General features: G+C 53.3%; 12 protein-coding genes across 12 annotated transcripts in view; 5 read left to right on the top strand and 7 right to left on the bottom strand.

Annotated features, from left to right (window-relative positions):
• P152DRAFT_439170 (HET-domain-containing protein) overlaps positions 1-2,561 on the bottom strand; it is a gene marked incomplete at its 3' end in the record, with an annotated part of 4,062 nt that extends 1,501 nt beyond the window's left edge. The window contains exons 1-2 of the mRNA XM_033677629.1: positions 1,484-2,561; positions 4-1,426 (exon numbers count right to left, since the gene is read on the bottom strand). Of these exons, the coding sequence (XP_033532444.1) occupies positions 4-1,426; positions 1,484-2,231 (2,171 nt within the window). The 5' untranslated portion in view covers positions 2,232-2,561. The remainder of the gene's footprint in view (positions 1-3; positions 1,427-1,483) is intronic.
• Positions 2,562-2,960: 399 nt separating this feature from the next.
• P152DRAFT_483536 (ubiquinone biosynthesis protein COQ9) lies at positions 2,961-3,848 on the top strand (the record flags this gene model as incomplete). Its single annotated transcript, XM_033681952.1, has 2 exons — positions 2,961-3,398; positions 3,516-3,848. The coding sequence occupies 2 exons, from the start codon at positions 2,961-2,963 to the stop codon at positions 3,846-3,848; spliced, it is 771 nt and encodes a 256-aa protein (XP_033532445.1).
• Positions 3,849-4,530: 682 nt separating this feature from the next.
• P152DRAFT_467545 (Pkinase-domain-containing protein) lies at positions 4,531-5,806 on the bottom strand (the record flags this gene model as incomplete). Its single annotated transcript, XM_033680772.1, has 5 exons — positions 4,531-4,559; positions 4,613-4,960; positions 5,011-5,392; positions 5,446-5,641; positions 5,703-5,806. 5 exons carry the CDS (start codon positions 5,804-5,806, stop codon positions 4,531-4,533), a joined length of 1,059 nt encoding a protein of 352 aa, XP_033532446.1.
• Positions 5,807-6,218: 412 nt separating this feature from the next.
• P152DRAFT_83546 (uncharacterized protein) lies at positions 6,219-6,946 on the top strand. The gene has a single exon (XM_033683280.1). The coding sequence runs from the start codon at positions 6,385-6,387 to the stop codon at positions 6,892-6,894; it is 510 nt and encodes a 169-aa protein (XP_033532447.1). The 5' UTR covers positions 6,219-6,384; the 3' UTR covers positions 6,895-6,946.
• Positions 6,947-8,214: 1,268 nt separating this feature from the next.
• Positions 8,215-8,440, bottom strand: P152DRAFT_400577 (uncharacterized protein; the record flags this gene model as incomplete). The annotated part of the gene is made up of 2 exons (XM_033676579.1): positions 8,215-8,351; positions 8,410-8,440. The coding sequence occupies 2 exons, from the start codon at positions 8,438-8,440 to the stop codon at positions 8,215-8,217; spliced, it is 168 nt and encodes a 55-aa protein (XP_033532448.1).
• Positions 8,441-8,925: 485 nt separating this feature from the next.
• Positions 8,926-11,697, bottom strand: P152DRAFT_467546 (DUF803-domain-containing protein; the record flags this gene model as incomplete). The annotated part of the gene is made up of 3 exons (XM_033680773.1): positions 8,926-9,023; positions 9,615-10,872; positions 10,918-11,697. 3 exons carry the CDS (start codon positions 11,695-11,697, stop codon positions 8,926-8,928), a joined length of 2,136 nt encoding a protein of 711 aa, XP_033532449.1.
• A 1,126-nt stretch (positions 11,698-12,823) lies between these two features.
• P152DRAFT_400654 (COG4-domain-containing protein) lies at positions 12,824-15,181 on the top strand (the record flags this gene model as incomplete). Its single annotated transcript, XM_033676581.1, has 1 exon — positions 12,824-15,181. One exon carries the CDS (start codon positions 12,824-12,826, stop codon positions 15,179-15,181), a length of 2,358 nt encoding a protein of 785 aa, XP_033532450.1.
• Positions 15,182-15,759: 578 nt separating this feature from the next.
• P152DRAFT_439186 (sister chromatid separation protein-like protein) lies at positions 15,760-18,074 on the bottom strand (the record flags this gene model as incomplete). The annotated part of the gene is made up of 2 exons (XM_033677630.1): positions 16,465-18,074; positions 15,760-16,375 (listed from the first exon to the last, which is right to left on the bottom strand). The coding sequence occupies exons 1-2, from the start codon at positions 17,946-17,948 to the stop codon at positions 15,760-15,762; spliced, it is 2,100 nt and encodes a 699-aa protein (XP_033532451.1). The 5' UTR covers positions 17,949-18,074.
• A 1,311-nt stretch (positions 18,075-19,385) lies between these two features.
• Positions 19,386-20,762, top strand: P152DRAFT_400328 (1,4-beta-D-glucan cellobiohydrolase C; the record flags this gene model as incomplete). Its single annotated transcript, XM_033676565.1, has 4 exons — positions 19,386-19,678; positions 19,733-19,980; positions 20,028-20,423; positions 20,476-20,762. The coding sequence occupies 4 exons, from the start codon at positions 19,386-19,388 to the stop codon at positions 20,760-20,762; spliced, it is 1,224 nt and encodes a 407-aa protein (XP_033532452.1).
• Positions 20,763-21,233: 471 nt separating this feature from the next.
• P152DRAFT_475279 (uncharacterized protein) lies at positions 21,234-22,291 on the top strand (the record flags this gene model as incomplete). Its single annotated transcript, XM_033681403.1, has 6 exons — positions 21,234-21,288; positions 21,421-21,697; positions 21,751-21,791; positions 21,844-21,953; positions 22,008-22,100; positions 22,151-22,291. 6 exons carry the CDS (start codon positions 21,234-21,236, stop codon positions 22,289-22,291), a joined length of 717 nt encoding a protein of 238 aa, XP_033532453.1.
• P152DRAFT_84239 (uncharacterized protein) lies at positions 22,272-23,630 on the bottom strand. The gene is made up of 2 exons (XM_033683282.1): positions 23,076-23,630; positions 22,272-23,024 (listed from the first exon to the last, which is right to left on the bottom strand). Exons 1-2 carry the CDS (start codon positions 23,228-23,230, stop codon positions 22,376-22,378), a joined length of 804 nt encoding a protein of 267 aa, XP_033532454.1. The 5' UTR covers positions 23,231-23,630; the 3' UTR covers positions 22,272-22,375.
• Positions 23,631-23,709: 79 nt separating this feature from the next.
• On the bottom strand, positions 23,710-25,869 carry P152DRAFT_400378 (TRP-domain-containing protein; the record flags this gene model as incomplete). Its single annotated transcript, XM_033676568.1, has 2 exons — positions 23,710-24,005; positions 24,060-25,869. 2 exons carry the CDS (start codon positions 25,867-25,869, stop codon positions 23,710-23,712), a joined length of 2,106 nt encoding a protein of 701 aa, XP_033532455.1.
• Between the last annotated feature and the right edge of the window lie 1,915 nt (positions 25,870-27,784).

Below are 27,784 nucleotides of genomic sequence, written 5' to 3' on the forward strand. Positions count from 1 at the left end.
AACCCCTCCGCTTGCAGCTCTTCGGCCTCCTTCCATCGGCCTTGATTCCTGTACGTCGACGCCAGGTTGGCCATGATGGTCAGCGTGGAAGGATGATCTGCGCCCAGCTCCTTCTCTTCTATCTTGAGGACCTGGGAATAAGCGACCTCTGCCTCACTCCATCGTCCGTCGGCGTCGAGGCAGGTTCCATATCTCCATTGGAGATCTGTCCTCTTCTCCGAATTCTTCTGAAGGAGGTCAGACTGTAGTACAGCGCGCACGTGCGGCAGGTATGCCCTCCATTTGCTCCTGTTGGTGTGGGTATTGTCGGGAAAAACTTCCTCTAGTCGTACGACTGCTTTGTCTGTCCACCGTACCAGTTGATCGTTCTCTTGAAGCCAGTTCCGAGTAGCTATATGTACTAACCGATGAAGATCGACCGTAAGACCTGTTGGACGTTTAGTAATAAATGAATAGGCGTGAAGCGTCCCGATAGCGTCTATCTCCTTCTTGCGAGATGGGCCAGGGGAAAAATAACTCTGCGGGATTTCTTTTGGCTCAATGCATGCCATTAAAGATAAGTAGTCTGCTGCCAAAGAATCGTGCTGTTGAATTCGCTCGAACGATATCAGCCATGTTGTGGCCACTGGGTTCTTAATATTGCGGTATCTGCCGTCATCTTCAAAGTCTTCGCTCAGAAGTTCAATTATAGACTCATCCTGCTCATTAAGTAAGGAAAGATAGTCCGCGATCGAGGTGCCGTTCGCATTAATATACGCTGCCGCCTGAACAATGGCGAGCGGAAGGTAAGTCAGCTGTATAAGCAAGGTTTCGGTATCTGTTTGGCAGGCCGCTATATCGTGTCCGATCAAGCATTTCTGTAATAGCTCCGAAGCCACCTCTGAGTTCATTTCTTGGACTTCTACCAAATTCTGAGACGCCAGCTTAGTAGCAACCTTCCTATCTCGCGTAGTAAAGAGGATGCTTCCTTGCCTGCTCTTTGGAAGGTAGTCGAGGAGACGGATAGATTGTTTCTCAGCTGGTTTTCCTATCCACATATCCATGTCGTCGGCGTTGTCAAACACCATGAGCCACTGGCCCGCGCCCTCGTTACTGAGGTAATTCTGAACTAGACGCTTCACGTCTGCTCCTTGCTCATCTCTTCCAGGTATATCCAACTCTTCGGCGACTGCCGAGAATGCCTGAAGAAGGGTTTCAGGATCGGTCGCGGGAATCCAAAATACTGAGCAGTCCCTCTGTTTCTCCATGGTCCGATAGACCGTCTCGATCGCCAATTGTGTCTTCCCTACGCCTCCAAGTCCTGTAATGGCGATCTTTACGGTTTGGTCATGTCGGAAAAGTAGTTTTTCAATTCTAGAAAGCTCGGATTCGCGACCGGTGAAGCGAAGATTGCGCTCGAAGGGCATAGTACGTGCTAGCTTTTCGTCTAAACAATGGAGTACATTAGCAAATGGAGATGCAAAATTGATAACAAAGACCTCACATGACCGCGATTTATGCTCTGAGTCCTTGATCTCTCGTCGCAGCCTTCTCATTGCATTCTCTTTCCCTTCACCATATATCAGTGGCAAGAAAACGCCGAAAATTCCAAGGAGACAGTATGTCATGTCCTCCTCCTCGGTCGTTTGTCGCTTCTCTACCCATCGAAACTTCTCCTTGACGCTGAAGTCATGGAGAGGACGGCCTTGTAGTGCCTCTATGGCGATTCCTGTTTTCTCGCAGACAGGCCGTTCGAGTGACTTTTTATCACCTAATCGGACGTGATCTCGGGAGTAAAATTCGACTATTCTCGGCGCGAGAAGCTCTTGGAGTGTCCATCCTCGTGTGAACCATCGGCTATTGCGCAAAGAAGACTCCCACTCGATATTAGTAGCCTGGCCACCTTGCGTGCTTACAGAAACGTCTGAAAGATAGACGTAGCATCGCGCCGCATTCTGGTACCAGCGAAACATGGAGTTGATCGCCTTCGTAAGTTCGTTGGTATCTGACTTATCGATGCAGCATGTGTCCACCCAGAAATAGGATAGACTGTCGGATTTGGCTTGATCTCCGCAGAATATCAGCTTCTGGTATCCAGCCTTATTATTTCCAGTACCGTCCACGACGTCCTTGAATGTGACTTCATCGCTGTTGCTTCCCCATGTATGAGAAAGTATGGCATAAGGAGGGATCGTGGTTCCAAAGGTCTCTAGAATGAACCCCCCGTTGCCGTTGAGCTTTAAGAGGCGCATCGTGGGCCACAGTACTCCGAATCGACAGAGATTGTCGTTATCGAGGAATTGTGACGGCTATTCTGGAACATTCGAACGACATATTAACTGAATCATAGACGCACCAAGACGGACTGCGATGAACATTGTGACCAGGCACAAGGCTGCGCAGGAGCTTTCGGAAGCGCGAGGCCGAGCTGCACCAAGACCAGCTGATGTCGATCGAATTGTGGTTTAGCGACGCAGATAATTTGCGACCCCTCTCCATCTCTTACATGTTTAATATCATTGTAGTTAGCATATAATGTCGATAAGTCGATGATCCATACGGCTGACTTCCGTTCAAGATCGTCTCAGATGGAGGTCATAAAAAAACATGAATGCGCGGCTGGTCGTTCAAATTCATATATCTATTAACTTACCTTCCCAGTTCCCATTCTAGTCCCATCTAATTACTGTAGTTACTCCGCCGTAACGCTCGTTCCTTTACACAGGGACACTCCACATCACCCAAGAGGGTTAGTCTGCCAAGGCCATATAGAGGATTAGAGAGTCTGCTTGATTTTATAGTGTAATTTATGTTTTATACCATACTTTCATGTTTCCATCCCTTCCATCTTTTCATCTGGCGCCATTCAACAGGACATCAACAGGACATGTCCTAACCCTCATAACCAATAACGAAGCTCGTCTTGTCCTCCTTTATCTCCTCTATTTAATCCACCCTCCCCTCCTTTCCCATCTACCACCATGTCCATCCCAACCACCACCCTCACCCGCTCCCTCCGTCGCCTCCCTCGCTCCCTCCCCCCCCCGGCCCGCTCTCTAACCCCCCTCCTCCACCCTCGCCACTACCACGACCCCACAGCCCCCTCCCCCGCCCCCTACCCCCCCACCGAAACCGCCATCCTCACCGCTTCCCTCCTCCGCGTCCCCACCTCCGGCTTCACCCCGACCACCCTCACCCTCGGCGCGCGCGACGCGGGCTTCCTCGACGTGTCGACGAACTTGCTGCCGAACGGCGTTTTTGACTTGGTGTTGTTTCATCTGGCGACGAGGCGGTTGGCGTTGCGGAGTGAGGTGCAGTTTGTGGAGGGGGAGGGGGAGTTGGGGGTTGGGGAGCGGGTGAGGGGCTTGTTGTGGGCAAGGTTGAGGGGGAATGAGGCGGTGGTGGGGAGACTGCATGAGGTAAGTTCGATTCGGTGTTTTTCCGCACTGTGGTTGTTCCCCGACCGCCTCTCATGCCTCGGTGGAGGCGGTTGGTAGTAAATGACGGACCGGAGCGTGTGCTAACAACGACAATAGGCCCTCGCAATAATGGCCCAACCCACCCACATCCCCGCCTCCCTCACCGCCCTCTTCACCCTCTCCTCCGACATCCTCCACCTCGCCGGCGACACCTCCCTCGATACCGCCTGGTACACGAAGCGCGCGTCCACCGGCGCGCTGTACGCCGCCGCGGAGCTCTACCAGACGCAGGACCAGAGTACGGACTTCCGCGACACGGCACGGTTTCTGGACGATCGGTTGGAGGAGCTGCGAGTGGGTGGGGAGGCGCTGGGGGATGTGGGGGAGTGGGTGGGGTATGCGGGGAGGAATTTGGTGAATGTAATGAGGAGTCGGGGGGTGAGGGTTTGAGAGGAGGATGGGGAAAGAGGGGGGTTAGAAGGAGTATACGGGGGGTTCGGAGATCAAGAGAGGACGGTAGAGAGATAGAGGCGAAGTCAGGAATGGTTGGCATCGCTTTCATTACAATGGGTACATATCTGCCAAGACGAACAGACCGAGCCAAACCCCGTCGAATGATCTATCCCCCTATGCCACCGACCCACCCGCCAACGAAGAAAGTCGAGAGAGATCGTTGAATTGCACCCGGATACAGCGTCCCATGACAAGGAGAAAAAGGCACGGAGTGAAGTGTTCAACGTTCTAAGATTCTGAATCGCGTCGTTGCGTGGGCCGAAAATCCATCGGTGCATCTATCCATCCACCCATCCCGTTTGACCTGGCCCCTGAACCATCCCCTTACCCCGACGACGACGGCGCGCATCCCACCGCATTCTCCACCGAACCGAAAACCAAAACAACAACGTCAAGCGCCAAAGATGGAGTGCGGAACAGGTAGGCCGGTGACTTGCAGCCCGGCCGTCATGGATTCTAGGGCAGCTTGCTCGGCGCGCTCACGCTCGCAACGCTTGTCTTCCTCTTGATTGAAGCTAGATAGAAAAGAAAGGAAACCATTATGTCAACAAATCTGCTCAGATGATAAAGATAAAAATATTCGTGGGAAGATGGGGGGATCGTTTTTCTCGTAGCCGGCTCACCGCATGATCTCTTGGTAGATCAGAACTGGAGAGGGGATGTTAGCGGGAGTTGAAACGAGATCGAGGATGGATAAATACCTTTCAACTGCTCCTTTGTCAGAGTATCCTTATTCTTGTCGAAATCGAAGAACTCCGGCGGAATCGGGTCGGCGGTCGGCTCATCGTCAGGGTCGTGGTACGGCTCAAGGTACGGGTGCTTCAGCGCCTCTTCGACGGTGATGCGCTTGACGGGATTGAAGGCGAGCAGCTTCTCCAGAAGATCCAGCGCGAGGTCCGACGTCTTTGGGAACATGACCTTCCATGGGATCTTCTTCTTGAACGGGAGCGAGCGGATGTATTCCCGGGCGCGGCGAGATTTGATGCCGTAGTAGTCTTCCATGGTGGGGGTACCGAGCACGTCGAGGATGAGGGTCAGTTGATGGTGGTCTAGATTCAATTAGGCGGGACTTGGCATGTTGGAACTTAGCTTGACTTACAGTCTTTTCCGGGGAACAGAGGCTTCCCGCTCAACATCTCCGCCAAGATACACCCCACGCTCCAAATGTCGATCGCTTTCGTGTACTCCTTGAACGTGAGCATGATCTCCGGGGCACGGTACCACCGGGTCGCGACGTATTCGGTCATGAACCCCGAATTGTCCTCGGTCGAGGCGGCGGAGCGAGCGAGGCCGAAATCGCACACCTTCAGATCGCAGTTCGCGTTGAGCAGCAGGTTGGAGGGTTTCAGGTCGCGGTGCAGGACGTTGGCGGAGTGCATGGCTTTAAGAGCGCGGAGGGTCTGGTATATGAAGTACTGGCAGTGGTCGTCGGAGAGCTCTTGGGTGCGGATGACACGGTGCATGTCGGTTTCCATGAGTTCCTTTGGGGCGATTAGTGATGGGTGGATGGCAATGGATGTTCTGGAAGATATACTTGGATGAGATAGACTTCGGTGAAGGTCTCTAAGCTACGGGGCTTCTGGATGTCAAGGATCGAGATGATGTTCTCATGGTTGAAGTAGCGCAACAGCTTCATTTCGCGCAGGGTGCGAAGACAGAACATGGAGTGATCGAACGGGGTGATCTTCTTGATCGCAACCTTCTGGCCGGAGGGTTTATGGATGGCCGAACTGCACTCGTCGTTAATTGCCGTTATGATCATAACACTGGACTTTCGTCCGGGAAACGTACCAGACGACGCCATATGCTCCCTCGCCAACGACATCCTGAATGTCATATTGCTCCGACACATTGAACGATATCTTCCGGGAGCCCGGAGGCTGTGCGCGAGACATTTTGTCTCGAGATCGGATTCGATGTAGCTATGCGTGTCGAAGGTGTGTTGTTGTTGATTGTGCGAAGACGCAGGCAAAATAGAGGGGTGAAGTGGTGCGGAATGAGTGAAGGTGAAAGAACCGCAAGCGGAAGTCCGTCAAAGCCAATGATTTTCGTGCGGTGAATTGGTTGAATTCCAATCCTATTGACAATCAAGTCAACAAAGAGTCTATTGTGTTCACTATCAGCGCCGCCATTGAGGAAATTGTGTCCCACCACAAGAGACGACCATTAATAGACGGAGCCAGGCAAAACAGCGCAGACAGCTTATGCTTTGAGCTTGTTCCCAGAACCATCAATATACATGCATTCGAGTGATCTCGAGTCGCAAATTGAACGAAGATATGGAGGTTTGTGAGGCTGAGTCAATAGGACTTACAATAACTCCTCCGCGCCCCTCGGGTTTCCAGCTCAAGATCGGGGTATCAAACAGTGAACAGCCTGCTCCGTCTCTCCAAGTCTTTTAAGTCTGTAAACTTTCCCACAAGTTTGCTCGGAGCAGCGGTTCGCAAACAGCAACAGGATCGGAGGATGATCAATGAGGGGTCCGAATGCTACAAGCGCCGTGATCGGAAGTCGAAGCGATCCTCGAGGAAAGCGATCCTGTTCAGGAAAACAACGTGAAGAGAGTCTGCAGCGACTTGATCCTATCTTGCAATATGGAATCCAAGGCAAAGAGACAACGACTTTGTCGAGAGAGAGTCGTCGGATTAATGTATGGAATGGAGGGATGTTCAGATGGGGATATGTGGATGCATCTGATGTGCGGGGCCGTTCAGTTGGCTCATTAGAAGGCTGGCCTAAAATGCGGCCACAGGATGTCCGCCTCACACTGTCACACACTAATACTGGTTACAGGTTACCAGCCACGCAACTTCGGGGGTCGATGGATAATGGATTGCAAGGTCGGCGAATAAATGATGATAGTCTATCGAATAGCATAGTTATGAGATCAAGGGCAGCTTCCTGGGGCCGCCTCTCTGTTAAGAACTCCATTCAGATACTACACAATCTCAATCCCCGAACCAGCATGTCCTCTCAACGTTGAGAGTTGAGACACTGATGAGAGACAGCAGAGAAACGGGCTATCTCTTGTCTCTATGGAGTGACGAGCTTGTCTGGACCTTACTCAAAGTCTCAAACCCACTAACCTCAACCATCACCCATGATTTGAGTAACAGTTCCAAACTCCCAACTCCAACCTACCGTCACGCCATAGGAGGACGTCCATGAATAGCAGCAGTCCTTCGACTCGCCGAACCTTCCCCGTTTCAAACACGGGTACCGACTAATATCGAGAATAGTTGGTTGGCGGCTACCCAGCCACTCAGCATACGAGAAACCGTGTCACTGGTCACAAGTATCCAGATCATGTTGGATCCCGTGTGCATCACATTTGCGACAGCCGCCCTGAATGGATCCTTATCCTTTGCATATTTGATGCCCCATATCGAGTCCTCCCCAATCCCATAGTTATTCCTCAACCGTGCTAGTTTTTTAATATTTTCCGAGAATACCAAGGTACCCGTCCCAGTCATCACATGCTGCTGCTGGATCCCGTTCCAATCTAGGGTTCATAAGGACCAAGCCACCAACGTTGGCGGGCCCACCAGCGGACCAGCCCGCTCAGGCTGTCCGAAACCATTCGTAGAGGTTTTTGAAACCATGGTTCCAGAATCTTGCCCGGTCTCCTTTAGTGACCTTTGCGGGCTTTACCGTACTGTACACTGTATATCTGAGTCTTTCGTTTGGTGTCAGGATGATTGGGTCGAGTTTTAGCCCGTTCCATGTCATGCCCTTGGTCTACAGTGTTGCAATCCGCGGCCGGATGAGTCGCTGCCGTCATTAAGATGCCCGTTCACAGTTCACAAACGAAACGCTCTCACGTCGTCGTCGTTTAGCGACATCGTCGGGGTCTCAGTCATGGTCTCAGTCACGTTCTTCTAGTGTCAAGATGGTTAAGAAAATCGGATTTCATTGTGTCATTCACGCGGAAGGGAAGCACTTCGTATCCATGTATCTGGATCATCATGTCTACCAACTCCACGGCCGTGAAACCCAGCCAGATTGCTGTATGTTCGTATGCAGGGTATATCCATCAGGAGTAAAGCTACCGCCCATTATTCCTCCGATAGTCTAGTTTGCGTGGTGGTCTTCCAAGAAAAAGTACCGCTCGAGCATCGTATCGCGCCCACCTGTAGCCCCTCCAGGCCTCCCTCTACAAGAGCACCCGGACCTCATCACCCTCCCTGAACGACAAGTCCCATCTATCGGACCTCACCACTCCCAAAGTCTTCGTCGTCAATTCGGACTCGAAGCCATCGGCTAAGCGAACACATAACAAGTCAGCCATACCGCCCATCACCGGTCATGGAGGGGGGGAACCTACCGGATATTCATTCCCGTCTTTGACGACCTTCGGCTCGCAGCTGCAGCGGTCGGATTTTGGGATCGAGCTGAAGACGGTGGAGACATGCGAGCCGCATCCGTACCACGTCGCCTTGTCTGGGTTGGAGGTCAGTATCGGGGTGCTGCAGCGGTAAGAGGGAGGGCGGAGACGTACTGCATTTGTCACAGGTGGCTTGACGGCACATGGTGAATCAGGTTTTCGAGGAACGCTGCTAATGATCTGTCTCTGTAGGATTGTGTGGTGTAGTTGAAGAGAAAGATCAACTCGACCGCACCATCTGGTGCGGCGGTTGACGTCGTCTTTATCTAATTTCTAACCACCGCACTCCACTGATTTACTAGTTCCCTATCTGGTAGAGAGCCACAACCCTTCCCAAATCAGTGAAATCCCACACCAACCTTTTACTTTCCCCGTCCCAACTCCCAACTCCACCGTCCCCACTACCGGCGATTCGGCATGGGTAAGGCCATCCATCGCTCCCCATTTCACCCCCTAACTAAGTCTCCGATCCTTCACGAAGCCTCCGAAAACTATCCGCCATGCTTTGTCGTCGTCGATTGGCGTTCCCTCGCGCGGTGGATCGTCCGGTTGCAGGGGCGCTAGTTCGCGGTCGTTTCGCTTAGCATATCCTCCTTTCGTACGGCTTGCATAATAGCAATTAGCTATTAGTCAGTATAGGTGCTGGATGGTGGATGGAGGATGGAGGAGGGTTCGGGTCGTGTAGAATCGAGGGATCGGCGTGTGTGGCGTTTGGATGGGGATCGACGCTAGGATGGGGCTTGGGGGAAATGGGTTTGATTGGTGCGGCGGATGGAGGCGAGGGTTACAATACCGCTACATTGTTCGAGATTCGGAGATATAGTGGTGTGGCGTGGAAGAACTATCCGATATCCCGATGATCAGGGTACCGATCAGGATCGACGGGATGTAAGGGACAATCCAGCATATCGGCGTATTTCAGGAGAGCTAGATTTGTTGCGAAAAGGCCTAGGAAGCATCCCTTCCATGAGTTCTGTATTCGTACACGCCGCCAAAAAACTAATGCATATAGGAAATCCATCGCGCATTGCAGCCATGAACTCATGATCCAGAGATGCATGCATCCGGCGCAAGTCATAGACATCGTCATCGAGCATCGACTCGAGGAGGGAGAGATCCCAAGCCATGCCAACCGGGTCGCCGGAACCATCCGATCCACGAAGTGAGAATCCAGGAAAGTATACACTCCACAGAGGCCGGTATGTATCCAAAAAAAGGGAAACCAAATCATACAAACGCTCCAGGTGCCGCGCCCGGCCCTCCGCTACTCGCACCTCCCTGTCCTTCTCCACCACCACCATCCCCTCCTTCGGGTCTACTATGCCTCCGATACGCCTCCCACTCCTCCACCTTCTCATCCACCTCACTAAACTCACTCTCATCCTCACTATTCTTCCTCTCCTCCCTCCCTGGCACCTCCCACGCCTCATCATCGCTATACCCCAAATTCTCACTCTCCCCCTCCTCCCTCCGCCCCCCGACCCCTTCCTCCTCCAACGTCCGTGAATCCCCACTCACCAAACCCAACCGCTCCTCCTCCGTCGTCCCCGGCCCCGAGCTGTCCTTCCGATTAAACGACAGCGCGCCCCGCAACCCCGGACGCCGCTCGCCATGGAGCAACGACTTCCCGAGCACCGGCGACGACGCCGCGGCGGGGTGGCCTGCGGCCGCGTCGTGCGGGTAGGTGGGGCCATCGTCGCTGCGGTGGCGGTGGAAGACGTTTTGGAAGGAGAATTGGCGGCGACCGGAATCGGTGCCGTGTGGTGGCGGGGTGGGTGGGGATGATGGGGGCGCGTCGACGGAAGGGGCCCATTGGATGGAGACGGCGGGCGGTTTGGAGGAGTCGGGGTCGGAGACTTTGCGGAGGCCGGAGGGGAGGCCGTAGACGTGGGTGGAGGTGGTGCGGTCGGTGCTGGTGGTGGGTGAGTGGTCGGGGGGGAGGGAGGAGAGGGGGAGGGAGCGGTTGGGTGCGGTGCTGGTGGAGTCACCGCGGCGGCGGAGGGAGAATTTGCTGAAGAAGCCGGGGTGGTAGTCGGAGTCGGTGTCGGAGGCATCGCTGGGGAAGTGCGACATGCCGAGGGGGGGGTGGACGGTTTTGCTGCGTTGGAGGGTAGTGGGGTGGCCGGGGTCGTGGACGGTTTTTCGGCGTCGGAGGCCGTCCCATTCGACTTGCTCGCCTTCGCGGATCGGCTCCATGCGCTCGTCATGCAGGCGCTTCGCTTCTTCGATCTGGCGATGCTGCCGGGCGGAGGAAAGGGAGCGGAGGATGGCGGCGCCACCGCGGATGGAGTCGGCGCGGGGCTCGGATTCGGGCTCTTCTTGCTCGGCGACGGTGCGCACTTGGTCGAGATCGCCTTTGAAGACGGCGGCGTCGGGGACGTCTTTGGCGGATTTGGAGAGCTGGAGGAGGACGACGCCGGCGCAGATTTGGAGGAAGCCCAAGACGCAGGTGGCGATCTGGGCGGGAGTGCCTTTGAAGCCGCGGAAGAGGATGGCAGAGGTGATGATGGTGCAGCTGGTGAAGAAGACGTAGTAGGTGGGCGTGACGAGTGCGGCGTTGAAGAGGTTCAAGGCTTTCTGGGGACGGTTAGAGTGAATAGGGGACCGGGGAGAGGAACGTACGTTGAGAAAGATGATCTCGGTGACCAGTGTCGCGATGACGAATACCAACAGGACATAGAGGAACCACTGGTTGAACTGTGGCGTACCACCGGCCTGTGCGACAATCGCCGCACCGAGACCTTGCGTTGCGACAACACTAAGTCCGCCAATGGTACTGCAGATGGTCAAGTACACCATCATGCTCTTCTTCCCCCATCGTGGACCGGCCCAGAACGCGGTGAAGATGCACCCCACGATTATGACGCCCGTATAGGTAAGAAACCCGGGCGATATCACCAACGGCTGCATCTGCTGGATGGTTGCCACGGCCGACTGGGACGGCGCATTAACAACAATCACCACTGAACCGAGAATGCAATTGAGGCACCCGACCTTCCCCACGAAACTCAGCCGTTCCTTCAGGAAGATCGCTGACAGGATCGTGGTCACCACGACAGACAGCGCCCCCAGCGGCGTCACCAAGATGGCATCGACGAACGCATACGCAACGAAATTGCAGATCTCCCCGACGATCATCAGGGTCATGCCGGTCCACCACCACGCGTTCTTGAGATATCCATACCCCTCGCCCGCCTCTTCATTGTATTTCTCGTTCGCCTTCAGCAAGCCCACTTTCTTCACCACGAACGACACGCCGATGAACAGCCCCGAGGCGATTGCGAGGACGATCCCGACGACTTTGTAGACCGGGGGTCGGTTGGCCGGGTCCCCCCCGATCCCGCCGCTGCGTATATATAGATGTGCGCCCTCGACGGCAGCATTCGCGGGGTTGAGAATCATGTCGAGTATGTATAGGGGGTGAATGAAGGGTCGGTGAGGTGGAGAGTTGGAAAGTCGGGGATATGTCGTTGCTTTCGGTGCGCATATGGACAGGAGGGGTATTAGGTGTAGGTTCAGATCGTATTGGCGTCTTATCGTGGCGGCGGCATTCTGTTGTGATGTTGCGATGGGATGAAGAGTTCTCGGTCGGGTGGTACGTTGTCGTTGCGGTGATATGTGGTCACCTTCCAGTTCAGGTTTCAAGTTTCAACCCGTTCCTGTCCCGCAATACGGAGTAGAATTCGATGTATTCCAAGTTCCAGGGTTGCCCGCCGATCGTCGCCTTCGAGATTCAAGATTGACGCCGGTGGCTGAGCAGGTCGAGTCGAGTGGCAACTCCGCAGTTGGTCCAATGGCGGTCTAGAACTCTTGGAGCAAAGACTGGAGATGAAATGGGATTCACTTTCAAAGATATACGCAAAAACACCGAATCCGAAGGAGGATATTAATTGCCGACAAGAGTTTTGCAAAGAGCGAGGTTTCAGCTTAGGAGGAGGAGGCGCAGTAAGAGGTAAGTATGGAATTGTGGAGGACGGGATGACGGGATTCGGGGTCAACAAGGCTCGTGGGAACAAGGTATTATGTTGCCAATGAACAGGTGGAAGACTGCATTCATAGAAACGTTGCACAAAGACGGACTGGAAAGAATGCGAATTGAATGAACAGTAAATAGTAAGCATTAATCATACGTACGGAGGTATTGCCTGATACTACCTCGCCTCACCTCCGAGTGCCAGTGAGAACTCATGTGCAGTCCAACAACCCGATGGGGCAAATGGGAGGTTCGCGTCTGTTGCTGGGGCATCGACGAGACACAGCATGACTGAAGATGTGAGAGACGGTGGATCTCCCTTGTTTCATCTTTCAGGGTTCCACCTGCGTCGGGATTCTGGCCAAAGAATTATCTCCCGGTCCAGGTTCTAGTCTCCAAATATCCAGTATTAATGCCACGCGTCAGCTAGATTTCTATCTTGGTGCTGTTCGAATTTGGAACAGCTCGAAAGTCGAAGCGACTCGTGAAACAGCTCACCTCATAATGGCCCGCTCTACGCATGTCCAAATGGACGATGAAGCGAATGGCCAACAAATGGATATTCACCAAGCCAAATCCGTGGCCGAAATCCAAGCCATCCTCTCCTCCCTCCAGCGGCGCGAGGCATCCGTCACGAGTCGCCTCAACGCCCTCGTCGCTTCGCAAAAAGACCTCTCCCGCGAACTCGGCCGCCTCGACCTCTCCCGTGCCCAGCTCGGCGCTCAGGTCGTCAACACCCGGTCCATCAGCAATGGCATGCTCGCCGCCGCTGCCTCCACTGCCAGCCGCATCTCCAGCGCCGTCACCCGCCTCGACCAGGAGCAGGCCAACGTCAAAGCCACGCTCGCCGTCGTCGACCAGGTCGCCGAGCTGAAAGCCTGCGTGCTGGGCGTCAACGGCTCGATGGGCGCCCCCCAGGACTGGGAGATGGCCGCGACGTATCTGCACCGCGCGGCGAAAATCCCGGCCGACGTCGTCGATGGCGCGTTTGCCGAGGAGATCGTGCCGACCGCGGAGGTGCCCGATGCGCCGCGGGTGACGCTGGATGCGGCGGCGGCGTCGCTGTGCGCGCTGTTCTTGCGGGAGTTCGAGAAGGCGGCGGCGGAAGGCGACGGGGCACGGATCACGCGGTTTTTCAAGCTGTTTCCGTTGATTGGGAGGACGGAGGTGGGGCTGAATGCGTATGGTCGCTACGTGTGTCAAGGGGTGGCAGCAAGAGCGCGGCAGAATATGGGTGCGGGCGTGCAGAAGAAAGATGGGTTCTTCTATGCCAGCACGTTGACGAAGTTGTTTGAGCACATTGCGCAGATTGTGGATGGGCATGAACCGCTGGTGGAACGACATTATGGAGTGGGAATGATGGTCACCGTCATTGAGCGACTTCAGGTCGAGGCGGATGTTCAAGGCGGCATTATCCTCGATACCTGGAGTGAAGAACGCGTTATCGACCGAAAGTTGACCGACATCAAGTCATACGCGTACTCGTTCCTTGTTCAAAGCTTCTTGCCTACCCAGCGACCATCGATGGGACCTCCACGGTCCGGCTCTCCGGCGATCAAGGACGGGGCAGTTGCAGGACGGTCAAGTGAAGATGAAGGGGTCGATATGAAAGAGGTTGACCAGCTCCTCAGCGAATCGGCTGTGATGATGGGAAGATGGGCGTTGTACGCAAGGTTCTTAGCCTCCAAGAGTCCCGAGCAGGGTGAGTCGGAAGAAGAGACTGTGCTGAAGATGCCGGATTTCCTAATCACGAGCCATCTACACAAAAAGGTGATCAATATCCTGATCGATCCCTTCAATGCCATGACGACCTTCTTCTTCCGGCGATCTGTCGAGAAGGCTTTCCAATTGGACGAACCTCCACAGGATTTATCGTTGTCCCTGCAGAGGCCTTTGCCAGGAAACGCACCGTTCATCACGTCCGCGGTCGACGATGTCATGTACATTGTCAACCAGGTCATTCAGCGCTCGTTATCTACCTCACAACGCAGCGTCATAGCCAACGTAATCCCTACGCTCGCTCGCGTCCTCGGCTCCGATTTCGTCGGCGTGACCACGCGCAAAATGCGTGACGAATGCTACCCGAAAGCCGCCATTGCCGGCGCGTTACCCCCCGAAGACAAGATCATCGCCTTCATCCTTCAAATCAACAACCTCGAAGTCTCTATCGACTACATAAAACGAATCATCAGCTCCCACCTTGCCTCCCACCCCTCCAACGCCGACTCCCCCCCCCAAGAAGGCGCCCAAATCCACACCCAATTCCCCTTCGGCAACGACGCCACCTTCGTCATCCAGCAGCTCAAATCCCTTGAATCCAGCTTCACCACCAAATGCCACGACCTCCTCACCGACGGCCTCAACGTACTCTTCCACCAAGTCATCAAACCCCGCATCCGCCCCATCCTCCTCGAAACCTTTCGCGACGTCGCCTACGACCCCCCCTCCGCCCCTCACCCCACCTCTCCCCCGGCTGCCTCATCCTCTCCCACTGAAGATGACCCCGCCCACCAGGTCCGCGAACGCTTCACCCGCGCCTACACCGCGCTCCTCCGCCCGCTCCTCCGCCTCCTCCCCTCCACCGCCACCACCCCCGGCAGCCCCACCGACCGCCTCCTCTCGCTGACCACCGAGTACCTCGCGACCGCGCTGGAGAAGCGCGTGTGGGGGCTGCACGGGCGGGTGACGCCGCTCGGGGCGGTGGGGCTGGAGCGGGACGTAGGGGCGATCGTGGCGGAGGCGACGAGGGGGGGGAGGTATGGCTTGCGGGACGGGTTTGCGCGGTTGGGGCAGTTGGTGATGGTGGTGGGGATGGATGAGGAGGAGTGGGGGGAGGTGGGGGAGGAAGGAGGGGTGGAGTGGGTGTTGGATGGGGAGGAAAGGAGGAGGGCGAGGGGGATAGTAAGGAGGTGAGGGGGTCGGATGGTAAGGTTGCGATGTGGATTGGATTTGTGAAGGTGATGGGGTGGTGAGCATATGTAGAGTTCCTTGCCATAGTAACTTCCAATATATGGCAGTCAATTTCCGTCAGCACCTCAAGTGAATATGAGTTGGAATAATAAGGTATTTAATGACCACTTCAACGTGTAGGCCCGGTAGGGGTCGGACCGATTGACGTCGCATAGATAAGTAATACAAACGTGGGAAGACTTTACCCTGAACAGACATAAACATAGGCATTAACAGCATGATGGAAAATGGTTCCATTATCCTACTCCAAATTTCCCTAACTATTCATACCTTATTGTTTAGCGCATAAGCTGTTTACAATGGAGTACGTCGGCTGGGTATGCTAATCGGGACATGATGTATGAACTGGTTGGATTGGTTCTGATATGATTAGTGACTAGGTACAGTTGGTATCGATCAATAGAACAACAACAAAGGAAATTCATGCGTTCGACTCGTTGCCTGAACCACCGTCCTGGATATAATCAATGTCCGAAACCGCATCCCAATGAACGCCATGTGCGCAACTAGACAACCCTCAATCAGTAAATCGGCCGTCCCTCATCCCAACGCCTCGCCTCAGCCGGCGCGCCATTCGTCTGATCCTCCCAATGTACACTCGGGCTCTCATTCCTGCTCGACCGCCCCTCCAACGGCCCCAGACTAAACCTTCCACTCGCCCTCTTCTCCGTGTTCCTCGCATCTTCAATCGCGCCCGTCCACTCCCACACCTTGCTAATATCGCCGTGCCGCGTCTCCTTGGTCGTCGGCCGCACGTTCGAGTTGTTCTCCACCTTCTTCTGCACCTTCTCCCACAGCTTGCCGCGCCGCGTCGCCGAGAACTCGTCGCGAAGGAGGTCGTCGCGGAGCTGCACCATGCTGAGATACGCGTCGGGGTGCGCGCGCTCATCGTACGCGTTGAGCGAGGCTTGGTTCGCGAGGCGGTCCATCGCCACGCGCGCGAGCTGCTTGGCTTTCGCTTCCACGTTCTTCTGGTACTGCACGCGGTGCCGGGCGTAGAAGCCAGAGGAGACCGTGAGGAGGAAAATCACAACTTTGAGAAGATGTCGCGCCACTTGCTGTCGAAACCATCGTCGGGCAGCGCAGCTGACAGGGAGTCGGGCGAGGGAGTTGCTGGAGAGGGTGCGTCCTTTGGTTCTGTAGGAGAAGCAACGAGTCTGGTCAGTGTCAGATTTACAACAAGGTTTTGTACCACAGGGCACGGGGATTTATGAGAGGAGACTTACCCATCAGTTCCGACCGCAATTTCATCGCGACTGAGGATCTCAGGGATCGCACCGGAAAATAGATCGTCGAACTCGGCATCGCTCATACCACCTCGCTTCTTGCGCATGCGGCTAACCTCTTTCTTCAGCTCCTCCTCAGATATCTCCGGTGACTTTTGATGTTTGCCCTGCTCATCGACAAGCTCGCCACACTCGAAGGCGGCGTTACGCTCTCGCATTACCTCCACGGCTCGATCCGCAACCGCCTTGACCTTCCGTGCTTGCAGGCCATCTGGCTCACAGCTGGGAGGAATCGGCACCAAGCCGCCTAGCGACAGCGGATGTGGCTTCAGAACGAACCCTTTCTCGCAAGTCGTCTCCAGATTCTCGTAGCACAATGCGTGGTGCGGACATGGTTCGCAATGGAGGAGGTTCTCCCGAACCGCCTCGGGAACGTGAACACCCGCCAGTTCGGTGGCAGGCTCTTTACCAATCCCGCAGTAACCAACCTGCATTTTCTCTTCACGCCATAAGTGGAAAAGCCCCGCAAACAGGGCGAGGAATATGGTCAAAATGGAAAGGCCGCCCGCTGTGCTCGACGTACTGCGCTCCCGCGGTCGTCTCGCGACGCGCAGTTGGGGGCTTTCCGATTCGGCTTTGACAAGATCCAGTGTCTCTTCCGGTGTGAACTCTTCGCCTGCCTCAACCACTGGCTCCGACTTGCGATTCTTCACTCGGGGAACAGGCATCTCGAATGTAGTCCTGGTGGGAACGGAATATCCATCTTCATGAAATGGCAAAGCAGGCGTGGTTACGCGTCTCTTGTCGCCACTGCTCTTCCTTTTCGCTCTCTGCTCGCCATCCAGTGTCTTCCTCGTTCGACTCCTGGACGCCGTTCGTGGCGCCGAGGGCGGAGAGCTGCCACCACTTTGAAATGGATTTTCAGCGGAAAACGGGCTATCGTCCCCAAGCTTGCTCCACATGTCTGGCTCAGGATCTTCGGTTTTCACATTCGGGACCTCGCTCTTGCGTGTTCGTCTTTGCTTCGGTTTCTCGACTTCCGACTCTGTTTCCGACCGCGCATGTTTGCTCGATGGCCGTTTGCCCGGTGTTTTCCCCGGCGTTTTCCTCGGAGTCTTTCCTGGAGTTTTTCCCGCTGGTTCCAACGTATCGGGTTCAGCGCTGCTCCTAGTGGTGCGTCGGCTGGTGCGCGTCGCCGGAGACGGCTTCGGGGGAGGAAGCATTTCCCCAAGCTCATCGTCGTCGGCCGTACTCGCTTGACTGGATGGGACATCGATGATCCCTTTCGATGATCGTTTCGCGGTTTGTCGTGACTTTAGAATCTTGCCTGCTTGTGGCGTAACATTGCTTTTGAAGAGCTCTACTAGCTGTGGCTTCAGCGCTCCAGATGGATATTGCACATTGTGTTCCACCAGAATCCCGCGGATCTGAGGGACAGTGAGTTTCGATGGGTCGAAGGACGGTGAGAGGTATTCGTCCGCCATGGTGAAGTGAGTGAGAGGTAGATGTGGCGGGAGGGGTGATTGTTTTGATGATGACGTCGCGGATTGCTCTCACGCTGTGGTGAAGAGACTACCAGATGCAGGACTAATCAAACCGCAAAGGGCAAAAAGGATCCAATGAAATATGCACGTCCATAGAACTGGAGCAGTCAGATTGGAGGATGAAAGATTGATTTCCTCTGTGGACAAGAATATTCATAAACAAAGAACGATAATACCGGTAGCGTTGGAGGAAGAAGCTTGGACGCGATGTTCTGCCGCTAACTGAACACCGAACAGTCGCTTGGACCAATCAATCGTCAGTTCTGCCTGGACCCCGTGACCATGACCCTCAGATCACGTGTTTTAATATCACGTGGGAGCTTTCTGATCAAAATCTCGTCGATTGACATTATGATTCTCTCTTCCACTTCCAACTATGACGGAAATCATTCAAGTTTGCAATTGCATATAATCGACTTATGGAGAGCATCCGAACCTACTATCAAAGGATCGTTATGTCCACATATCAACCGAGTGGATCATCCTAGAAGTGTGAATTTGCACCTCTCCTGGGTACAGGTATGTTCTGGCAGTGCCTTCACATGGGGTTTCAGTCCTCTCCGAGTCCAATTATTTCCTAAGCCATTTCTTCCTTCTTTTCCAGAGTCATTTCCTTCATTTCCTGGTCTTCATATGGCGGGTCAAGTTCGGTACAGCATGGCCCCCCTCCGCGTCCAATCCTTGTTCAGCGTAATCTATCTGGGATCAAGCAGCAATTGAGACGTCCTTGTATTATGGCCAAATCCCCATGATCTGTAGCTCCCATTGGCCATCTAGCGAACAATCGAGGTTCATGGAAGATCAGAAACAGGACTAACCCGGATCGGCTTATATCCAACCTGTCTTGCGATAACAATCGTGACTTCCTGACCAGATGGCATCCTTCTATACTTTTTCGAACCTGGTTGATCTCGTTTCTAGCTCCTAGGGCCGTCGCAATGGGTATTTCCCAATTCTGGCTTGGTGAATGGTTTTCTACACATCACGCCCCCCAATTTCGGGGGAGCCAGGATCAAACTCCACAGTTGTATCCCCGGCAGCTCGGCCTCCGCTACAAATGGAGCGAAATGTCCTCTGCACGATGGTAATTCAATTACAATGCGCAGGACTTAGGTACGATGAACTTCTCCACCAATAAGCACCAATGGGTCTGAACCTTCCCGGCTTCGTTCCCGTTATGGTACGATGAGTAAATTGTTGCTCGATAGAGCGAACAGTATGTCCTGGGCCTTGGTTTGCAGAACCGATCCGTATGCCCTAGGCTTTGGTCTGCAGAGCCGAACCGACAAATATATATCATCTCAAGCCTTCAGTTTGGTTCCTGCTGCGCGTAAACATTTAGTTATTCCTTCAAATTCCTTCTAGGCAGATCTCATCATGAAGACTTCACTCTTTTCAGTGGCGACCGTCTTTGCCTCTGGTGCAGTTGCTGTGGCCCTTCCAGAACCTAGGCCTGAGCCTACGGCGGCTCCATCTCCAGTTGCAGTTGAAGCTTCCACTACGACGGCTGCAGTTGAAGGCAACCCTTTCGCTGGCTACGAGCTCTACGTCAACCCATACTACTCATCGGAAGTGCATTCTATCGCTATTCCTTCCCTGCAAACCGGCGGAAAGACAGCACTGATCCCGAAGGCATCTGCGGCGGCGAAAGTACCGTCTTTCGTTTGGCTGTATGTCTTCATCACAAGGAATAGTTAAAAAGCAGCGCTAACTCGGAGCTGCAGTGACACACAGGAGAAGGTATCTTCGGTCAAAGGATATGCCGAAGAAATACAAAAACAGAACGCTGCTGGCCAAAAGGTGGCCTTTCCATTGGTGGTCTACAATCTTCCAGATCGTGATTGTGCGGCCCTCGCTTCCAACGGAGAGCTGGCTATCGCGGATGACGGAGTGGAGAAGTACAAGGCTTACATTGACTCTATCGTCACCGAAGTCAAGGCATTCTCTGATTTGAGGTTCATCCTGATCATCGGTATGTACATATGCTCTGGGCCTTTTGCTCCGGCTAACGCCTCGAAGAACCGGATAGCTTGGCCAACTTAATTACAAACCTGGGAACCTCCAAATGCGCCGGCGCGGCCGACGCCTACAAGGAGGGTATCAACTACGCGATCAAGAACCTCGCACTCCCAAACGTCTCCATGTACCTTGACGCTGCACATGGCGGATGGCTTGGATGGCCAGCGAATCTCTCTCCGGCCGCGCAGCTATTCGCCCAGGTATACAAAGACGCGGGAAGCCCACCACAGCTCCGTGGGTTGGTTACAAATGTTGCGAATTATAACGCGTTCTCCATTGCCCAATGTCCTTCATACACTCAAGGTAACGAGAACTGCGATGAGAAGAAGTACATCAACAGCTTCGCTCCAGTACTTAAGGAGAATGGCTTCCCCGCGCAATTCATCGTCGATACTGGTATGTGACCCCTTCTTGATTGATATATTCCTTTCACTAACCATACACCTAGGCCGCAACGGAAAACAACCGACCGGACAACAGATTTGGGGCGATTGGTGCAACATTAAAGATACCGGCTTCGGCGCCCGCCCTACTGCTGAGACCGGCGATCCACTTGTCGATGCCTTCGTCTGGGTCAAACCCGGCGGGGAGAGCGATGGCACATCGGATAGCTCTGCTACCCGCTTCGATGGAAAATGTGCATCCGGGTCGTCGCTGACGCCGGCACCAGAGGCAGGGAATTGGTTCCAAGCCTATTTTGAACAGCTGTTGACGAACGCTAACCCTCCCTTGTAACTGTACATTCTTACAACTACTCAGTATTACCAGTCGAATAGTGGCGGTCTATCACTGCTTACTCGAGACATGAATAAAAGCCTTTTCTTGCTGTGGTCAGTGGTGCAATTGCTGTGGTGAAAATTTTTACTATCGTGGAAATTGGTTAGAAATCCTCGGAAATCAGTGATTTACAATACACTGAGAACATCCTACAATGAGGTGATATCTATCGTGGTTGCAGGATTTCCTATTTCGTCATCTCCGGGCTCCGTAGGTAGTTGCATGTAATCTACATGAAAGCACGAAATTAAGCCTTCTGTCTCAACCAGGTACGGAAGTTCCATTCAGGATTGCCCCTGTCAATATGACTTGCTAAAAGTCGATATCTGAATATGGCAACCGGAAATATAGAGAAAGTCACTATGTATTCGAGCCATGTGTTCCCAGCTGCATGCGTACTGAAAAGAACTGGTCGTTCGAAACCTCAAAATGCTCACCAAACACCTCCTATCCCAGGCGATTTTCGGCGCCGTTGCCTCCGCAGGTAACTTACTTTCTAGAAGTTCTCCTTTTAAGTAATTGACTAAACGTACCGCAGGCACCCTCCTCTAGGACGGCCGCTTCAACGACCTCACCAGCTCCGCTAACCTCTCCAAATGGTCCTAGTCCAACCAAGTCGGGCCCTTCCAATATTACATCCACGGCACCGGCGACTTGACGAACTACGTCAACCTATCTCCGGACTTCAAGAACCCCGCAGATACGGCGTCGACGCAGGGCGTCAAGATCACGCTGGACGCGACGGCGAAATGGAACAGTGATATGTGGCAGACGGGGCTGATTCCGCAGACGAAGGCGGCGATTAATTCCGGGAGGGTGGGGTATCATTTTAGTATGAAGCGGACGGAGTTGAATCCTCCGAATGCTGAGTATGAGCATCAGGTGAACTTTTTGTAGGTGTTGGGTTGTGAGCATGGATGAGAGAAGCAGGCTAATGGAAACACAGTGAAAGCCACTTCACGAAGATGAAGTATGGTTGGGTAGTACGTATTTGAGCACGGCGAGATGGGAAACACGGAGATGGCTAATGACTTGATAGATGGGGAACAAGGGACGTCGAATCCCAACTTGCAGTGGATGATCGGTGGCCAGGGCAAGTGGAAGACGGAGTTCACACCCGATGCGTGGTATAACTTTGCTTATGACATTGTACGGTCTGCCCTTCTTAACGTTCCCGAATTGCTATCCTGACCACATGAGCAGGACTTCGGGACCCAGACAGTTGATTTGTACGCATCCACCGGCGCCGACCCACTAAAGGTCGTAGTTCCACCGCAGTCTGCTTCCACATCTTTAGTACGTATGATCCCGACGAATATCGCCAGACCGTCCCTGAAAGATCTTAGAATGGTGCGGATTGGCATCTGGGTGTCCTGCGGCTTCCACGTGGAGGATCCTCGGACACCGCTCCAGAGGACTGGTATTTCAGTGGCGTGTACGTCGAGAGTGGCGAGATCACGACGTCCATCAGCGGCCCTTCAGCGTAGGATATTAGACGTCCGCGTAGGACGACCAAAAATCAGCGTAGCATATCGCGCTTTGATGCCACTGTCATGCTCGTTCCTAGAATTTCAAGGAGTAGGCCCATGACCTTGTAGCCACCGTATCCAAGTGCCGTCCGCCCACGTATCGCCCATTTCCTGCGCCAACATCGCCGCTGTTCGTCCTTCTGTGTCTTTTAGGGACCGAATATCCACCTTGCCATCCTGCCTCGGTCTCGTAATGTCATACTGCACCGCCAATGCATGCACCTCGTCCGGAAACTCTTGAAGGTCCAGCGTGGATGCCAAGTAGAGCAGTAGACACACGATCCGTCTGCTTCCACTGGCCACAGCGGCATGGAGCGCCGTCTGGAGATCGCCAAGGGTGTCCTGGTAGCGGAGTATGTCGATTGGCTGTCCTGATTCCGCGCCGGCAGTTGCGCTGCCGTCCTCTTCATCCACGCCTTCGTCATCGTCCTGGAGCATTTCGATTAGGTCGTCAAGGTTCTCGTCACCACCGCGGCAGAGTTCAAGAAATGCATGTGGTTTCCGCTCCTCCGGGTAGGTCCGCAAATAGGCTTCTTCAGCAAGTAGAGGGAGGATATCGAGGTTTGCTTGTAGTCCGCCTTCATTGTCGAGGTTGACCAGGAGTTGTTCGCCGCCCTGACCGTTCGTGGAGGTAATCGGAGCGGAGCATTTTGGGCAGGTGTTGTACGTATAGGAATCGAGGAGGCATTGCCTGTAGATAGACGTTGGTAATTGCTCGGTCAAACAGATTGAGGGGGATTACCAATGGAACTTGTCTCCGCATGCGAGTAACTCTACGGAGTCCGGCACTGTTGTGGTGGCTCCTCCGGTACTGGGTCCAGCTTCTTGCATTTCTTCATCCGAGTCCGGCTCGATCTCGAGGATTAGAGGATTCTGGCAGGCAGAACAGACATCCATCTTAGGAACTGACTCGAAGATTTGTATAATCTGGAATAGTTCAATGATCTAAACGAAATATATTCAATTCTGAATACTATTGGGCGGAGTTGCTACAGTATGGAGGGGTGTTGATATGCCAAAAATTTAAATTGTCAAAAATCATCTCATCCCCTGGTGACATCAGCTCCACCATGAACTGAAATAAGAATACGTTACCCTATTCATCTGCAAAACAATGGCAGAATTATTCAACAGGCACATATTAATAAAATCGTCAAAAAATGGGAGGCTGTATGTTCAAGTCTGTAAATTTGAGACCATGATAGCCTTACTATCTAACGTCTCATATGATCATGGTTGAAGCAAAATCGAATTTCTGTGAATCCCGTCTCGTCCTTACTACAATCGCTAGTTCCAACCCAAGTGTCGCCAAATACCAAAATGCTAAGGAATGGCTCTAGCGTGCATACGCCGTCGATCGTTCAAACAAATTCTGTCTAGCGCAATGACCTCCCTCCGTATCCTCCCATCTCGATATCTGGAAGTCGTGGCTCCCGGTCCCGGGGTGGGCTGACTGCTCGGCCTGTCCCAACGCTTGCAGCGTCCTGGAGAAGCACTTCCCGGCTGGCATCCCGACTGTGGCCAAATGCAGGGCCGAAGTTGAACGTGTCGCTAGCAGGGAGCGGCTCATAGGAGGTTTTTCCGTTGAACTTCTTGGCTTCGTTGGGGTCCATGAGAAGAGAGTTGCGGGGGTCGAGAGGGGTCAGGTTATCGAAGTCGCGGTTGATTTTTTCTGTAAGGAGTTCGGTTAGCGGGATCTAGGGGGAGAATTGCAGTTTGGGCTTACCTTGTTCTTTGCGCTGCTTTCGGTGCGGGTTCGCTTTGCACATAAGCACAATGGCGTTGATAGCGATCAGGATGGCCAAAGCACCAGTCAGAACACCTTGCACCACGACAAGGACGACGCCGGTGACTGTCTGGGTAGTCTGAGTGACGCCAAGCTCCTCCACGAAGATCAGAATGCAAACAACTGAAGCCACCCTCACAACCTGGATGATGATGTTGATCCAATTGCTTGACTTCAAGGTAAACGGTCTCGACCAGAGCAAGAGGATAAGCAGCAGGGCTTCGACGATGAGCTGACCACTCGCCTGGACCAATCCATTTCCCGACGCTCCGGCAATAATGCAGCCTTTCACGAACATGTAGATGATCAAAGGAATGAACATCCACCACCAACCCTTCTTGTAGTTCTCGTAGAAGATGTTGTACTTCACCCAGGTGTTTTTGTCTTCATAAAGGCCGGACACGTTGCCCTCGGCCTTCTTGTACTTGCGTGCAACTTGCCAGATTCGGAATGTGAAGAATGCCAAAATGAGTGTAAAGATTCCAAGTGTCACACCTGCGAGAACCTTTGCGGCCCAGGAATCGCCGCTGGTAAACTGATACACGCAGTACATCGTCCAGATACCGTAGAGCAACAGAATGAGTGAAGTAATCGCCTTGCTAAGAGTGATCCAGTATCGCTTCCGGAATCCTTCAAGCTTTTTTGGAAAGGTTCCGAAAAGGGCCCAAATCTCCAGGATGACCTTGAAGAGCAGGATGGCAACGGTAATGGCACCGATGACGCAGGCAAAGATCAGGAGGACGGTCATGAACGTATTGGTTTTCGGAATGGCGAGCGACTCGGCGAATGCCTGGATACCCTCGACCGAATGGATAGGCTTGTCTTCGGCTTCCGTCCCGTTGCTGGTGGTGTTCGCGGCCGAGATCTCAGTATTAACCTCACGTGCGTAGAGAAAGACATTCTCAATAGCACGTTTGGTCATATTGCCGCTTGGATAAACCAACGTGACATTCCTCAGAAACGCGATCGAGTTCTCGGTCAAGTTTCCGCCCGTCCTCCCGCGGAAGTTGTCGATCGTGCTTTGGAGCCCGTCCCAGGTCACCAGACCGGTGCTGAACCCGAAATTCTTCGAGAAGCTTCGGTAGACGCCTGGATATTGGACCGAGAGCATGCCGTTCATGGCCATCGACTGGAACCAACCGACAGTTTCAAAGAAAGTTGGGCTGGGTGCTCCACTACCAGCACCTGAGCCACCTGCAAGGGCGCTGGCACCCGAGAGAAGGAGTGCAGCTCCAGCGATGCCGGCAGCAACGTATGGGACCGCTGGTACGTCCAACGATTTGCCATTGCCAACCGTTGACTGGATGCATGCCAGATCCTGTCCGCCTTCCATTGTCTTCAGCTCCAGCTTCGCCTTGCCATCCAGGTTTGGTATGGAGAATGCTATTGATGGAATCTGATCGGCATATTCAGAAGGAATATTCTGGGTGCCAGATGCTGTGAATGTGCCGGATGGAATTGGGCATAGTTGCTTGACATAGTTCTCTTTCTCGCACGGGTTGAAGTCTTTCTTGTATACTTCTACTCCGTATGCCGTGACGGTCAAGGCGGCCGTCACGTTCTGCTCTTTAGCACTTGTTCCAGCAACATCGAAGTCCACAGTTCCGGTGACTCGGTTATACTCGATGTTTAACTTCTCGACCTTGATATCGGAGCTGTCAAAACATGTGCTATAACCATTCGTGCGCAGTATATCGTCAGCTCGAGCAACTAGCGGCAAGGCCGCTAGAGCCCATAACGATCGTCGCATTTTGAACCCTCGGGGTTCGGATGTGAAGCAAGGACTCAGGGACGATCCTCAGATGGAAGATCCAATTTTATACACGATTGTCGAAGATTTGCGCTGGAATGGACGACCAGACGCGGTTTCGATCGAAATGTGTTTTTGCAAATAGTTCGATGAAATTGTGATTAAAAAGGGCAGTACCGCAAAGGATCAACCTTGGCTGCGCGTCCGGGAGAAGTCGTGGTAGGATAGAAACGAAGGATATATAATAAAGGCCTAAAGAAACGATGGGTTAGATGAAATGGCCGAACGAGTGACCAGATGGAGAGTGGACAATGAAACGCAACGCAACGAGAGTATTTAGTGAGTGCTGGGTGTGAAGTGAGAAGGAAAAGATGCAGGATGGAGTGTCTCAAGTCCGAAGACAGAACAGGCTCGGAAGGAGATGAAGCCAGGAGACTGGATGGCGCCCCTAGGCAGGGCCGGGTGCCAGCAAACTGATCCAAGCGGGTTTCCGTGGCCTGGACCGGATTGGCCATCGCCGCCAAATGTTGCATTTGTGGGGAGGGTGACTTGGTTGAGCTCCAGGAGTATGGGTCACTTACTTACTCAGGGTTAAGGTTTCAACTTTGACTCGTCGGACGTAGCGAACGATGTGAGGGGTCGAGGTAAAGCGATCGTAAATTCGTGAGACGGAACAGGAAAACAGACAGGATGGAAGAAGACCAGAACTGTCGCAGGACTATCGTCCTTTTGAGCTTATGGTTACACCAATGTTGCTTCCAGCTTCTGATTCAGGTGGTGTGCTGGCTGGACGGAGGAAGAAAACAAGGCACACGACTAAAAGCCCTGAACAGCCGCCACGCACGCCACGGGCGCAGCCTGTAACGGACTACCCGTAGGCTGGAGCGCAACTAAATCTTAGTGAGACCCCGGTGCGGTCCCTTTTCCGTGCTTGATACCCACTCATGGATGCTCTCCAGTAGTATTGACGCTCCATTCCGACAACAATGATATGCGCGCCCAAAATCTCATGTTTCCGAAATATTGCACCCAAAATCTCTATCCGACTCTTCATGAGGGACATCGAGCGGAAAGAAAAGAGCCTCAAAGAACAGCGAGCGTTCTATTTTTGTTGTGATCAGTTGGGCAGGTCACCAGCCGTTTGGACGGACACGAGGTGCAGCCAGCTGGTTCGAGTCCAGGATGGGCTCTATTCGTCAATTCTCCGAACGTGATGCCTGATTGCCTCCTGTTGAGCGATTCAGCTGAGCAAGGAAAACCACATTCTGCAAGTCAACTCGAAAACTTGGTGTTGAGTGTGGCAGTGCATCCTGAATTTTCAACGGCGCCATGTTAGGGAGCTTCGATAGTTTGATCGAGCCCCAGTTCTAAGAATAGTCCACTACCCAAGACTAATAAGGCTCTCTTATTTGCCAACAAGACTCGACTTTAAAACGCTGACGGTGGACACTTGGGTGCGCGGCCTTAGGGCAGGCCGTGCTATCCAATAGTTTTGCCCCACTGTCCCCATCGGAACTCGATAATTAGTCTCGATACGGCGGTGATCGCGAAGCGGCGAAGGTGGATGCATTGATGATTGATGATTGATCAGCCAGTTCAGACTTCTGAGCGATCCAACTTGAACGTTGGAATCTCCATTGTTCTATGACGATTTGACGATGATATGCTTGTAAAGATACAAAATCGGTAATGATTTCGTCGATTGACGTTCGCTCATTGTTCTAGAATCTGGATGTCATTCGCGATCTCCTGGAAGGCCGGCACAGCGCGATCGTCGGAAGGTCTTCATCCAGTGTTATAAACGGTATAATATTAGTTAAGTTAGTTAGACGAAAATTTGTTAGAAGTAATGATATCATTGTTTGAAGGATGTATCGGTGGGACGGAGTGTAAGCAAAACATGCCCTATGTGCGA

Source organism: Eremomyces bilateralis, assembly GCF_010015585.1.
Source record: "Eremomyces bilateralis CBS 781.70 unplaced genomic scaffold P152scaffold_16, whole genome shotgun sequence".
NCBI classification, from domain to species: domain Eukaryota; kingdom Fungi; phylum Ascomycota; class Dothideomycetes; order Eremomycetales; family Eremomycetaceae; genus Eremomyces; species Eremomyces bilateralis.

Excerpts from the sequence above, each read along its gene's own strand:
- P152DRAFT_84239 (XM_033683282.1), bottom strand. The coding sequence starts at position 23,230 with ATGGATGTCTGTTCTGCCTGCCAGAATCCTCTAATCCTCGAGATCGAG. Across the intron at positions 23,025-23,075 it reads TGCGGAGACAAGTTCCATTG|GCAATGCCTCCTCGATTCCT; the intron begins GTAATCCCCCTC and ends GTCTATCTACAG.
- P152DRAFT_83546 (XM_033683280.1), top strand. The coding sequence starts at position 6,385 with ATGAGGGGTCCGAATGCTACAAGCGCCGTGATCGGAAGTCGAAGCGAT.